This window comes from Sapajus apella, unplaced genomic scaffold (assembly GCF_009761245.1).
Source record: "Sapajus apella isolate SASKATOON/1434 unplaced genomic scaffold, GSC_monkey_1.0 scaffold51, whole genome shotgun sequence".
Classification (NCBI taxonomy): Eukaryota; Metazoa; Chordata; class Mammalia; order Primates; family Cebidae; genus Sapajus; species Sapajus apella.
Window position 1 is genome coordinate 3,817,176 of NW_022436991.1, and position 13,951 is coordinate 3,831,126.

The window sequence follows — 13,951 nt, forward strand, 5'->3', positions numbered from 1 at the left end:
GATTTTGCCTTAAAGGGGACATTTGGCAATGTCTGAGGACATTTTTGGTTAATACGACTGGGGAGGGGTGCTACTGGCATCTAGTAGGTAGAGGCCAGGGGTGCTGGTAAAAATCCTACAATGCACAAGACAGCACCCACAACAATGGTACCCAGTTCAAGAGAGACAAGGGAAAGAAACCCTGCTCTGGAACTTGTAGTCACCCCTCTAAGAACAAAAGCACCATTCTCAACATTTTTTAAAAAGAGATTTATTGAAGTGTAATTCACATACCATAAAATTCAATTATTTAAGTATACAATGTAATGGTTTTTGATAGATTCACAGAGTTGCCCAACCATGATCACAGTCAATTTTAGAACATTGTTATCCCCCTGCAAAAAAAACCCTTATGTCCAGGCGCGGTGGCTCACACCTGTAATCCCAGCACCTTGGGAGGCCAAGGCAGGCAGATCACGAGGTCAGCAGTTTGAGACCAGCCTGGCCAGTACGGTGAAACCCTATCTCTACTAAAAATACAAAAATTAGCCAAGCGTGGTGGTACATGCCCGTAATCTCAACTATTCCAGAGGCTGAGGTAGGAAAATCACTTGAATCTGGGAAGCGGAGGTACAGTGAGCAGAGATCGCACCACTGCACTCCAGCCTAGGTGACAGAGCAAGACTCCGTCTTAAAAGAAAAAAAGAAAAAGCCCCTTACTTGGCCGGAAGTGGTGGCCCACACCTGTAATCCTAGCACTTCGGGAGGCTGAGGCAGGAGGATCGCTTGAGCCCAGGAATTTAAGATAGGCCTGGGAAACATGGCAAAACCCCATCTCTACTAGAAATCAAAACAGTTTGCTGGGTGTGATGGCATGGGCCTGGTCATCTTAGCTACCTGGGAGGCTGAGGTGGGAGAATTGCTTAAACCTAGGAGGTCAAAACTACAGTAAGCCATGATCATTCTACTGCTCTCCAGCCTGGGTGACGGAGCAATATTGTCTCAAAAAAAAAAAAAAAAAGCCTGATACTCATTAGCAGTTGCTTCCTATGTCCCCAGACAGCATGCTAGCCCTAGGAGACCCCCAATCTACTCTCTGCCCCTATAGATTCACCTACTCTGGGCATTTCACTAGGCCTAAGGCTTTGAGGTTCATCTACACCATACCACATGTCAGTGCTTCATTCCTTTTCATTGCCAAACGCTATTCCATCTTACAGAGACGACACTTTGCTAATGCTTTCATCAGCTGACAGAGCCCCTAGGCCTTCTCACCAGCTGCCTAGCAGCCCCATCTATGGCTGTACTGAATTGATTTACCCTGCCTGTTCTGGGCGGCAGCTGACTTGTTTCCAGCGTTTCATTATTACAAACAGGTTGGCAGAACCTTTTAGAGTATGGAAGTCCATGCTCTGCCCACACAGAGGTAGGGAAGTGCTGTTCTTGGGTTTCTTTTTCCTTGATGAAAACAGAATTGTTCCCTAACTGCCCTGTCTACATACTGAGTGGCCCTGAGGGTGTCACTTACTCCTCATCCGTCTGCACGCAGTCATCAAGTTCGATCACGTGGCTCCCGATGAACCAGACCAAATTGGAAAAGTAAGGAACTGCAGTTTTATCTCGGATGTAGTGCAGCATGGCCTGGTTGTCCACTGAGAAAATTCACAGAAGAAAAAAAGTCAAGCTACCAAAAATAACTTGGGGGAGATTTTAAAAAAAACACAAAAACAAAAACAAAGCAAAACCCAAAACCACAATGAAAAGCCCTCTGCTATAACCTGAAATTGTCTGTCTTTCCCGGAAATACTTGAAAATGTGTATCTTATTCATAAAACTATAGTCATCACGGCAGTTCTTGTGATACACTTAAAAAGAAATTAGTTGGGCTAAACATTAATAGTGCATTGGACAGCTTACTTATCAGTAGCGGATTGAGCTAGACTACACTGAGAATTACACCGTTCTTAAGCAAGGTTCCCGTATTTACATATAAGGATAAATTAAGAAAGCGGAAAACCAGAGGTTAATAACTTACATGACACTGGAATAAGGAACACAGGAATCGTCATTGAAGGAAAGGCAAAAAACAGACAACAGTTAAGAGGGTTAGGAACTGGGAAGGTGAGAGAGCTGCGCAGAGGGAGAGACGCTAGGGCAGGAGGCATCTGCATGGAGATAAAAGGTCAGAAGGGGACAAGAGAAAACAGAGCAGAAGGCAGCAGAACCAACTGTGGCTTGGACCAGGGTGGCAAACTTAGAAGCCTGCCAGGTTGGTTGGTGGCCAGGAGGTCCAGCATGTGACCTGGGAGCATGGGCTTTGACCCCAAAGGGGCAGCTGCTTCTGTGCCCGCCAACCCCCACCCTGCAGGACTGTGGACCTCGACTAGCCAAATCTACATCTTCAAGGCGCAAATCCAGATTACCATGCAAGACCTCCCAATTTTTAAATACTGGCAACTATATATTTTTTTCAAAAATGAAGCAAATTAAAACACGTCTGATGGCTGGATATGGCCCACAGGTCCTCAGTTTACGACCCCTGGATGGGTCCAGTTGGGCTCTTAGAAAGGTTCTTAAATTTAATGTAAGCCCAGTGCTAGGCTGGAGGAACCCCTACCCTAATTAGCAAGTAATAACATTCTGACTCACAAAAGTCAAAGCCCTTTCATCCCTAAGAAAATACAGTTCCATCTCCATTGTGGTGGCTCCAGGGGAAATAAGCCAGGCATTAGGCAGAGAACTTCCAAGCATCGCCTTGGAAGGACAATTCCAGTTCAGGAAACCTTGGCCAGGCAGCCTTTGTGTCAGTGCAGCAGAGAGCAGGGAATGGCTTTTTCCCTGGGGCAATCTTTTGGGCATTAAGAACATTTTGAAAGAAAGGAGGAATTTGTTAGTGCGGGGCTTTGCAGCCTGTTGAGAACACAACATTGCCCCCTGCTGTTCACAACGTGACATGCTTTTATATATTACTTAAAAGTCAGATTACCCCTTAGCTGTATTAAAGAGTATTTCACAAGCCAAAACCCCCGAAAAATTTAAATGTCATATTTAAAAGAAAACTTTGCTTCCCCAAATTCTGTAACACAGCCACTCTAAATCCCACACGTGCCTCTCTTAGGACATGCTACTTCTGGGTGGCAGCATGAGCAAGACTTGGACATGCCTGGAGAAGGCAAGGATTTCCATGAGTAGCCAGCTAAATGCTGGGGGACTCCATGTTTTTCGTGAGAAGCAGCCACGGCTCATCATCAGTGTGCTCCCTCAGTACACTCCGAGAACCATAAGCACACACACATGGGAGTGAGCGCTTGCTGCCAAGTCAGAAATCTGCCAAGGCACCAGCCCATGAGAACACTTACCTTTATAGACATTCAAAGTTATGGTTCTCACAGCAATTCTAACCATGCTTTCAGGGTGATTGAAAAACTTGATGGCTTCTGTGTACAGGGCAAAGTCATTGGTGTGCTAAAACAAAAGAATTAACAAAAACAAATGACGAGCCCAGAAGCCAGGCCTGGCCCCACCCCAACTCTCTGGATTCCAACACAGACTTCAGAAAGACCAAAAAAAAAAAAAAAAAAAAAAAAAGGTTGACAACGTGAACCGTAAGTCAGTGGTTCATTCCCCATGGGGAATGTGGAAAGGGATGGGAAGGCAAAGCCACAGAAGAAACAGAAAAGTCCAAGTCTGTGTGGTGGTGCACGTCTATAGTACCAGCTACTTGGGAGGCTGAGGTGGGAGGATAGCTTGAGCCCGGGAGCTTCAGGCTGCAGTGAGCTGTGACTGCCACTATACTCCAGACTGGGCAAACAGAGCAAGGCCCGGCCTCAAAAAACAAAAGAAAAAAGAACAGTAGTACTGGCAGTAGTAGAAGTAATCATTTATTCACTGGGTGGGAGTAGCGGCTCATGCCCAAAATCCCGCACTTTGGGAAGCCACAGATGAAGGATCACTTGAGGTCTGGAGTTTGAGACCAGCCTGGGCAATAAGACAAGACCCCATCTCTACTTTTAAAATTGTAACTTAAAAAAAAAGGAGTCCAGATAACGTCAGACCTGGGTTCCTTACCTCTTCTACCGCTTCTAACCTGTGCAATGCAGTATTTCTAAACCTCTGTTTTTTCATCTATAAAATGGGGATAATAACACCTATTTTATGGTTTCCAGGATTAAATGAGATCATTTCTGATCTCATGCTTACCCCAGCACCTGACAGCTAAGAGGTACTCAATGGGATGTGGGGAGACATGAGGGGGAAGGCTGGAGCCTTCGGAGAAAGTTTTCTTTGGAAGTTAAAAACAGACACGAGAAGGGAAGCGATCTCATCAGGGATTTCAGCAGTGATGTATGATTATGCAATGTTTGGGGACAGGGGCAGCCACCCTGTGACCATGAGGGGTTGAACCTGAGGACAGATGCCTGTACAGTCAGCAGAGCAGGAAGATGGGAACGCCTGGGTCCTTGCTGATATGGTTGAACCACAGGATGAATCAGCCCCAGCACAGCCAGTGCCTGGACCTTTTGGTATGGCAGCTACATTGACCTTATGGTTCAAACTGCTTTTAGGTGTGAGGACAGGAGCAATTGATCTATTTAAGTTGTTTTAATAATTCTCCCAAGGAGTGCCAGGGACATTATCTTATCAAGAATAGCAATGTCTATTATTTCAGGGAGCCATGTACATACTAGGCACTTTGAAGACATCATCTCATTTAATTCATCCCCTAATAACCCTACAAGATACATATTCTCAGCCCCATTTCTCAGATGAGGAAACTCAGATGAGATTCAGAAAGGGTCTGGGACTTCCTGAAGGTGACACAGCGGGGAAGTGGCAAAGCCAGCCCTGACTGGAGTTCCTGCTTTTCCCAAAGGGCAACACTTCCCCAAGACAACCTCTAGGCATGCCTCCGCTCTGCCAAGTAAAAGGCTCTCAGCACAGACTGAATTTTACATTAAAAATGGAAAGGCTGGCCCGGTGTGGTGGCTCACGCCTGTAATCCTGACACTTTGGGAGGCCAAGGTAGGAGGATCGCTTGAGCCCCAGGGTTCCAGACCAACCTGGGAAACACCGTAAGACCCTGTCTCTACAAAAATTAATTTTTTTCAATAGAAAGGTAACTTACATAATTTTTAAAAAAAGTTTTAAGCATGCCAAAGTCAAACAGTGTTGCCGTGAAAATCCAAACAAGCACGTACCAGCTTTGTAAACAGACACACGACCACCCAGACCTAAGGCGCTGCTGTAACTGATTTGGCTTCACACCTACACGTGCCCCTCTGGCAATTACTTACCTCATTATAAAAGAAATGGACAGTGTGGTTGTTGAGTTTTAACGAAAGTGTTTTCAGAAACGATATATAATAGGCCATAATCTCCTCATCGGAAAAGTCAAATTTATGAACGATGATAGAATTTACATAGTTATTTGAGAGCAAATAATCTAGAGGGAGAAAACAAAAGAAAACAAAACAGGTTAATTCATGCTGCAGGAAAGATAAGCCAGGTACCCAGCACATGACCACGTTAATGTACTTGAATCAGGTAAGCCTCTGGGTTGCTGGGATTAAACACGCTAACTGGAAGAGCTTAACTTTTAACCAGCAAAGAGATCATCTGTGATGCACAGTCACCAGGAAGTTCAAAGGCATCGCCAGAAAACAGCCCTTCCCCGCCCTCCCACACCAAATAAAAAAAGACACTCCAACATTTTTCTTTTCATTGATGGCAAAGTTCAACAAAGAGCTGGGGGTGGGGGAGACCGGCTGGTGTGTGGGCATTTTCACAAACCACCCATAGATGAGGATAAAAAGCTGCCCCCTTCTGCCATCACAAATCACATCATCAACTCTGAATGCCACAACAGGCCACACTGGGGTTTTCTTCCTCCTTATATAGGAACATGATTTCATAAAGGTCACCTGCTGAATCCCTACATGGCGGGCACTGGGCTGAGTGCTTTACATGACCATCAACCATCACAGGGTCCTGCAGGCTAGGACTCATTCTTCCCATTTTGCAGAAGAATCAAAACATCTCAGAGAAGTTAACTTACCCGAGCACAGAGAGTCACAGAGTAGAGATTCAAACCTAGGGTCTGATGTCAGAGCCTGTGCCTGTCAAGCATTACGGGGGCCCAACAATGAAAACTGGATGAGGGCCCAAGGGTCAACTGAAGAGCAACCCCACTCCCCAGTTCCTAGCACACTGCCCTGCGAATCTCCTGATCCTGACATGTTTGCCACTGAGCAAACTAGCTTTTAAAGCTGTGCTGGCCAGCAAAACACGTCTCTCGGCCAAAACTGCAGTTCAAAATCTTGGTGTTGGGCCTTGCCAGGCACGTTTCCTCTGTTCTCACTGGCCACCCTGCAAAGCAAGGCACTGCTGTCCCCTTGCCTGTCCTTTGGGCTGCTGGTTTGTGAGCACTGCACCAGCTCACCTGCCCTGTCCCCAAGACAGCTAGAGGCAGAACAGGTTTAACACCTGTGGAGGGCATGGTTTGGAGCCTCACTACTCAGAGTCTGGTCCTCAGATGGGCAGCACTGCAACCCCTGGAGTGTGTCAGACCTGCAGGATCTTGGCCCCAGGCCTGCCCCACCGAATCAGAATCTCCAAGGGTAGACCCAGCGCTCTGCATGTAAGAAGTGTGCAGAGCTTCCCATGCGTGCTTGTGTTTCGGAGGCTCTGGGTTCAATTATGGCCTTGGACTGGCTTGCTTATGTCCACATCTCGCCCCTGCCACTTCCTAGCTGTGTTGTGACCTGGAGCAAGCTGCTGACCCTCCCCACGCCCCAGGTTGTCTGGAAAAAAGAACAGCAGTACCTTCCTCATAAAGTTGTGGTAAGGATTAACAGAGAAAATGCACAAAAAGCCCTCAGGACAGCATGGGCCACAAAGCAAGTACTCAATAATGTTAGCTCCCATTACTCTTATTACTGTTACCTGGAGATTGAAAATCTCAACTTTAGCCAGGTGTGATGGTGTGCGGCTGTGGTCCCAGCTTGAGCCAGGAGTTCAAGGCTGCAGTGAGCCGTGATCACATCACTGTAGTGCAGCCTAGTGACAGAGTGGGACCCTGTCTCTAAAAACAAATCAAGCAAAGAAAATGTCTACCATATTCCCGGGACTGAACACAGCTGCTCGGGGGTGAAGAGGAAATAAACCATTAAGTTACTTGGAGTCGTCGAGGTACCTAACCGAGGTCAATCAAAGTGTTACTCAACAGTCTGTTGGGAATCATCAAAAACACCACAAAGAGGAATCCGGGAGCCCGGGATCGTGCGGAAGCCACAGTGTGGGCCTGCGGCTTGGTCCTCCCTGGAAGCCAGTTCTCCGGGAAAGCCACTGCATTCAGAAAAGCCACTGTGCAGTCTGAGCAGGAATGGTACGCAGGCTGTGCGCTCTGCAGTCTCACAAGAGCGGTTTTCAAAATCTCCGGAGTTTAAGAACTCCTGAGGCAGCGCTTGGGGACCCTTCTCCCAAGTGAGGAGTTAGTGGGTCTAGGGCAGGATCATAGGAAGCTTAAATTTTTTAAGATGAGTTATATACATCACATTTCCTCAGTGGACAGCTTGACATATGTGGAACTACACATACACATACATGTACAGTATGGTTTGGCTGTATCCCCACTTAAGTCTCATCTTGTAGTTCCCACAATCCCCAGGTGTTATGGGAGGGACCAGGTGGAAATAATTGAATCATGGAGGTGGTTTCCCCCATCCTGTTCTTGTGATAGTGAGTTTTCCCGAGATGTGATGCTTTTATATGGGGCCTCCCCCTTTGCTGGGCACTCAGTCTTCTCCTTGCTGCTGCCATGGGAAGGAGGACATGTTTGCTTCCCGTCCTGCCATAATTGTAAGTTTCCTGAGGACTCCCCAGCCATGCTGAACTCTAAGTCGATTAAACCTCTTTCTCTTATAAATTACCCAGCCTTAAATCTATCTATGTAAAACACTTAAGTTTACATACATTCTCAGAGAATGGACCAATACAACACACATATGTGTTTTACAGACCCATGAGAATAATACAACATACATATGTGTTTTACATATATACATATACCTAACAAACCCTAAGTATCCAGCATGATGAAGTTTTACATATACACACAGCGTAAGCACCATCCAGATCCCACATCTGACACTCCCAGCTCTCCAAGAGGCTCCCTCACACCCCTGCCCAGTCAGTACCTGCTACTCCCATGCAACCCCTGTTCTGCTTCTAGCATGTTAGACTCGTTGTGCCTGTCCCTGAACCTCACCTAATGGAAGCAGACAGTGCTCACACTTCCTATGTTTGGCCCTTTCACTTATGACCACATCGGAGGGCTTTCCAGGTTGCTGTGTATGCAGTGGTAGTAGTTCATTCCTTTTTTTCTTTTCCTGTCTTTCTCTTTTCTTTTTTGCTAAATAGTATTACATTCTCTGAACAGGCCACAGTTTATTTATCCACCTGGAAGCTAACGTGGGTAATGTGTGGCCCAGGTGATTCTGATACCCAGAGCACTTCTTTTTCATTCTTTGTCATTCTGGCTGCTGCTGGGAACAAGTAGGGAAAGGTAATGGGCTGGCAGGATAAGGAGCTGTTGGTCTGTCTTACTGAGCCCTGTAGTGACTGGTTAGTGGCTTCTAGGCCACCAGCAGCACAGACATCGAGCTGGGAGCTTCAGATGTGCAACTGTAAGTCTCTTAGCGGCACCCTGGAGCTGGGACAGTGACAGGCTCCTCCACTCCCCAGCAGGGACTTTTCCAGGGCCTAAAAGAGATGACTCTGTGGGTGGCGGGGGACCACCATAAGACAGCTAGAGGCGCCTCTATTATCAGACTGGGACTTTTCTACTACTGCCCCCTCACTGTGGCTGACTTTCTGTGGTATCCTTTTCTAATAAACCCGGGAGACTGTACGTAATCTCAGTCTCTCAGGACTCTGTCACTTAGGTCACCGACCCCAACAGCCAACAGGTGCACTTGTGAAATGGCTGCTTGTAAGAGTGAAAAGCTGGAAAGCACCTAAATGCCCACGGTCAGGTTAAATAGATTATGGCCAAGCTGCAGCTCCTAAGCCAAAGCAGCCAGCGTTACAGAAGGGGACAATGAGAGCTCAGACACGCTGGGAGGGTGGGAAAGAGAAAAGAAAACAGCAGAATGGCCGATGCACAATGGGTTGTGAGGGTGAAATCCTGCAGAAACTTCACTATGTTTTTCAAACGTTTGGCTTTTTGTTATTTGACAATGAGGACATTTTTTTCTTTGGTGGTTAGAAAATAAAATAAAAGCAAAGGTCATCTATCCTCCTCATGCCTTACAAATCTGAGTTCTGTAAATGTGCAATGATTTCTACCCTTTTTGCAGGGCTTATAAAAGCACTGTGGTGAAGGGCTATAAAGCCAGGGGCATCTGCCCAGGTTTCTCACAGCAGGGCACCCTTTTTGGTCCCAGGACAAGAAAAGCCACATATATTTCATGACCTCACTTGTAGGGAGAAACTAAAACAGTCAAATTCATAGAAGCAGAGAGTCTACCAGGGACTGGGGAGGAGGGGAAATGGGGAGATGCTGATCAAAGGGTACCAGGCACGATGAGTAAGTTCCGGAGCTCTCACATACAGCACAGTGACTCCAGTTAATAACCCTCCTGTGTTACAGACTTGAAATCTGCTAAGAGGGTAGGTCTGACATATTTTCATCACACAGTGTGGACACACACCCCTCCCCATACACACGCAAATGTGACATGATGGATGTCAATTCCCTCGACTGCAGTGATTATTTCACAATGTATACATATTTTTGTTTGTGTATGTGTATATATTAAATCAAGCTGTACACACTAAATATATATACTTTTTAAAAGTCGTAAGATTCAGAGAAACCCTCTAAAAGCCATAAGCTTTGACTGCCCCACCCCCATCTCAATCTAGTTGCCCTTTGCCTAGCTGTGCTTTGAGAGGCTTCCCAGGGCAGGGAACCGAGGGCAACGCAGCCTTAAAAGAGAAAACCGACGCCATGGCCACGTCCTCTCTGCCAGACCCCGTGCCTTGCTCTGCACACCTGCTCTCACGCTCACGCCTCCAGCCACTCTGCTGCAGCCACTGTGCTCTCCTCCTGACAGATGCAGAGACAGCAGCTTGGAGCTTTCACTGTCCTGGCGCATGCAGGGAGCCTGGGACCTGGTTCAGTCTGAGTCCAGGGCCTGTGCTGCTGAGTGGGATCTTCACCTCAGAGCTTTCAGAAACCACAGTCATTTCACATCCAGTGAAACAGGTGCTGGTAACAAGGGATACCATTTACGGAGACAGGAGTTGGCCCATATTTGTCAACCTGCAGTCACCAAGCAGCATTACAGCATCTCTGAGGCAGCAGCACCACCTAGCGGCAGCTGTGAAAGCCATCACTAAGCAGTCCTTTCTCCTCTCCCTCTTGGCCAGAGGAATGCCACCATCTCTACCTCCTTCTACGCACCGCACACTTTTCTCATACCTGTCCGGGCGACTTAGAGCCTACCTCTATTAAAGACATTTGGCCACTTGTCCCCCACTTCTGGCGGGCAGAACCAGGGCTCGGTGAAGTCACCTTGGAATAACAAAGCTAGCACTCTAGCATGGAGGATTAGGAACCAAACCAGGGTTTCTCAGCCTCAGCACCGGGGACAATTTGGGCTGGTGTGGAGGCCTATCCTTAATGTATAGCAGCATCCCCACCCTCTACCCGCTAGATGCCAGTGGCATCCCCAAGAATGTCTCTAGATGATGCCAGGTGTCCCCTCGCTGAAGACCGCTGAGCTAATCGCCTGGGATAAAACCCCTCTCTATTCTGGCTTTGCTAGGGCTGGCGCCTGGGTGTTAAAACGAAAGCACTGATGGCACGTGTCTCTCAGGGGTGGTTACTACGGATGAAGAAACTGAGGCTTAGTGAGGGCAGGTAAGAAGTTCAGAGTCACACACTCACTAGCCAGGTGGCAGGACTGAAGCAGGAGGGTCAGTACCAAAGCGCACACCCTTGCCTGCTCTCCAGCCGAGGTCTTCCTTGTCCTGCTACTTCCAGCGTATTCTGTTGGCTGATGATTCAGTGACCCCAACTCTTTAACAGCAAGTCATGAAGAACAGCAAACACCCCCAACATCATCAGCAGAGGGGAACCCTCTCACGGTACTCACCACACAGGGACAAACACAGGGTTAGGGACTGAACTGTGTCCCTCTCAAGTTCCTACGTGGAAACTCTAACCCTGCTTGTGACTGTATTTGAAGACAGAGTCTTTGGGGGAGGAAATTAAGGTTAAATGAGATCAGAAGGGTGGGGGCTATCATCCAATAGGACTGGTGTCCCTTTAAGAGGAAAAGACAGCAGCTGCCTCTCTCTCAATCTCTCTCCACTCACACAGATCAAAGGCCATGCACAGCAAGAAGGTGGTCTTCTGCAAGCCAAGAAGAGAGTCCTCACCAGAAACTAACCCTGATGACAACCTGATCTTTTTTGCTGCTGGAGACAAAATCTTGCTCTAACACCCAGGCTGGAGTGCAGTGGCGCAATCATGGCTCACTGCAGTCTCCACTTTTTTTGACTTAAGCAATTTTCCCACCTCAGCCTCCTGAGTAGCTGGCACTTCAGGTGCACACCACCACACCCAGCTAATTTTTACGTTTTTTGTAGAGATGGGGTTTCACTTTGTTGTCCAGGCTGTTCTCAAACTCCTGAGCTCAAGTCATCTGCCCACTTTGGCCGCCTATTATGCTGGGGTTACAGGCATGAGACACCATGCCTGGCCAGTCTTGGACTTCTATCCTCCAGAACAGTGAGAAAACTCATTTCTGTTGTTTAACCCACTCAGTCTATGGTATTTTGTTAGGGCAGCCCGAGCAGACTAATACACTCAGGAAGCACAGACAGAGAAAACCATGCCACACTTCACCCTGCTAGATGCCCAGCAGTACAGAGGTAAATACCAAGGAATGTCCTTACAAAGTGAGGTCTCGTGACTGATATTCTCAAAGAGGATGTTCAAGGTCTGCAGCAGCTGAACGCACACATAACGGCCCGATTTTTGCCGCAGGATGTTCAAGAAGAAAACAAACATATTCTTCTCCAGGAAGAAGCTGGGGAGAGAACGGAAAAGGGTCAATGGTTTGCTTCCACATATGGAAACTGAAATTATTATCTGGTTTCATTCACAACACAAGTATTGCTTTCCCCCAAGGTATCTATAGACACAACAGATCATCCCACCCATTGTCATCTGCCACAATGGAATTCCCAGGAAAGGGTAAGATAATTCTGAGTATTAAATGAGTTTTAGAGCTGGGAACAGTGTCTCATGCCTGTAATCCCAGTACTTTGGGAGGCTGAGGCAGGAGGATCGCTTGAGGCCAGTTTAAGACCCAACCTGGGCAAAATAACGAGACCCGTCTCTACATAAAAGAATAAAAGGCAGGATGCAGTGGCTCACGCCTGTAATCCCAGCGCTTTGGGAGGCCAAGGCAGGTGGATCACAAGGTCAGGAGTTCGAGACCACCTTGACCAACATGGTGAAATCCTGTCTCTACTAAAAATGCAAAAATTAGCTGGGCATGGTGGTACACACCTGTAATCCCAGCTACTCAGGATGCTAAGGCAAGAGCATTGCTTGACCCTGGGAGGCGGAGGTTGCAGTGAGCAGAGATCACGCCACTGCACTCCAAACTGAGTGACAGAACTAGACTCCATCTCCAAAAAAAAAAAACAAAAGAAAGAAAAGAAAAAAACAATTAGGTGGTGGTGCATGCCTGAAGTCCTGGATACTCAGGAGGCTAAGGTGGGGGCATCGCTTGAGCACAGGAGTTCAAGGCTGCAGTAAGATATGATCAGGCCACTGAATTCCAGCCTGGGTGATAGAGCTAAAAAAAAAAAGAGAGAGAAAGAGCGAGCTTTGGTTCCCAAATTGTCAAGTCCTAGGGGAAAATAACTGGAAAGAAATACACAGGTACTGATGTGGTGGAGAAACCCTGCTAACCCATTCCTGAGTCTATTTCTGCCTTTCTCCTTGTGGATAGGATACATGTGTGTATGCAGCCTAGCGGCATTGGCTCCTGGAGATACACGTTGGCTCTTTCAGTCTTGAAAAGGAAACAGACCACCCCGTACCTTTCTTTAAAGGAAGAGAATGACGTTTCTAGTCATGTGTGTGTTCTCTGTACTCACACGAAAACTCTTGCATTTGGGACACTCAGAAGGAATGAGGTGTGCCTGCTGGTTGACTCAGCTGTGGGTGCCTCCCTGCCCTCGTCTGGCATCGCCACAGTGTGGGGGGGGTCACGGGCCTGGAACTTACTCAGCACTGCCTGATTCTGTCTGAATCCATGAACGGGTAAATGAATGAATTTAAATGGCCTAAAAAAGACCCTTTCAATCTTCTCCAACTCTGAGAGCCCGTCTGCCTGTAAACGCCATTCTCGTCGACCTCCAGAGTATTTCTGTCATTTGGCCTATTTTGTCTACCTTCAGTTCAAGTTACATAAATCAGTGACTCCTCAGTGTCACCAGCAAACTCACTGCCGCACTGTGACCAACTTGGAAACTCGTTAAAATGCCTGTACCTAGATCTTGCCCCAGGGATTGACTCAGTAGGTATAGCACAAAATCCATGAACCTAGATTTTTAAAAATCTCCATAGGGGAGTGAGTGGCTCCATAGAAAATCGGCTGATTGTAGGGCTGGAGTGCTTTATAGTACCAGAAAGTCACAAGTGCTCAAAAAACAAAGGGAAGAGAGCTTATCAAGGGGACACAAGAACCAACCTGAAAGAGCTCCTAGTGGCCAAAGCTGAAACGACTTGAGCAACAAAATAATAACACATTGAATGACACTGAATTATTACCCAGGAGTATAAAATATCCACGAGTCCACAGCAATATAAGCAAACGACTGCATAATAACTGAGAGAGAGGAGACCATATTCCACGCAGAGAATTTCTTTTTTTTTTTTTTTTTTTTT

At 47.1% G+C, this 13,951-nt stretch overlaps 1 protein-coding gene across 7 annotated transcripts in view; it reads right to left on the reverse strand.

The window, feature by feature from the left end:
* CLEC16A (C-type lectin domain containing 16A) overlaps positions 1–13,951 on the reverse strand; it is a 223,546-nt gene that overhangs the window by 193,033 nt on the left and 16,562 nt on the right. For 3 of the 7 annotated variants that reach the window (XM_032242763.1, XM_032242761.1, XM_032242766.1), the window contains exons 3-7: positions 11,944–12,077; positions 5,274–5,422; positions 3,339–3,444; positions 2,015–2,020; positions 1,508–1,631 (exon numbers count right to left, since the gene is read on the reverse strand). In XM_032242763.1, the coding sequence (XP_032098654.1) occupies positions 1,508–1,631; positions 2,015–2,020; positions 3,339–3,444; positions 5,274–5,422; positions 11,944–12,077 (519 nt within the window). Of the gene's footprint in view, positions 1–1,507; positions 1,632–2,014; positions 2,021–3,338; positions 3,445–5,273; positions 5,423–11,943; positions 12,078–13,951 lie in introns of those variants that run through there. The other 4 variants (XM_032242765.1, XM_032242762.1, XM_032242767.1 and 1 more) reach the window with 2 other exon arrangements.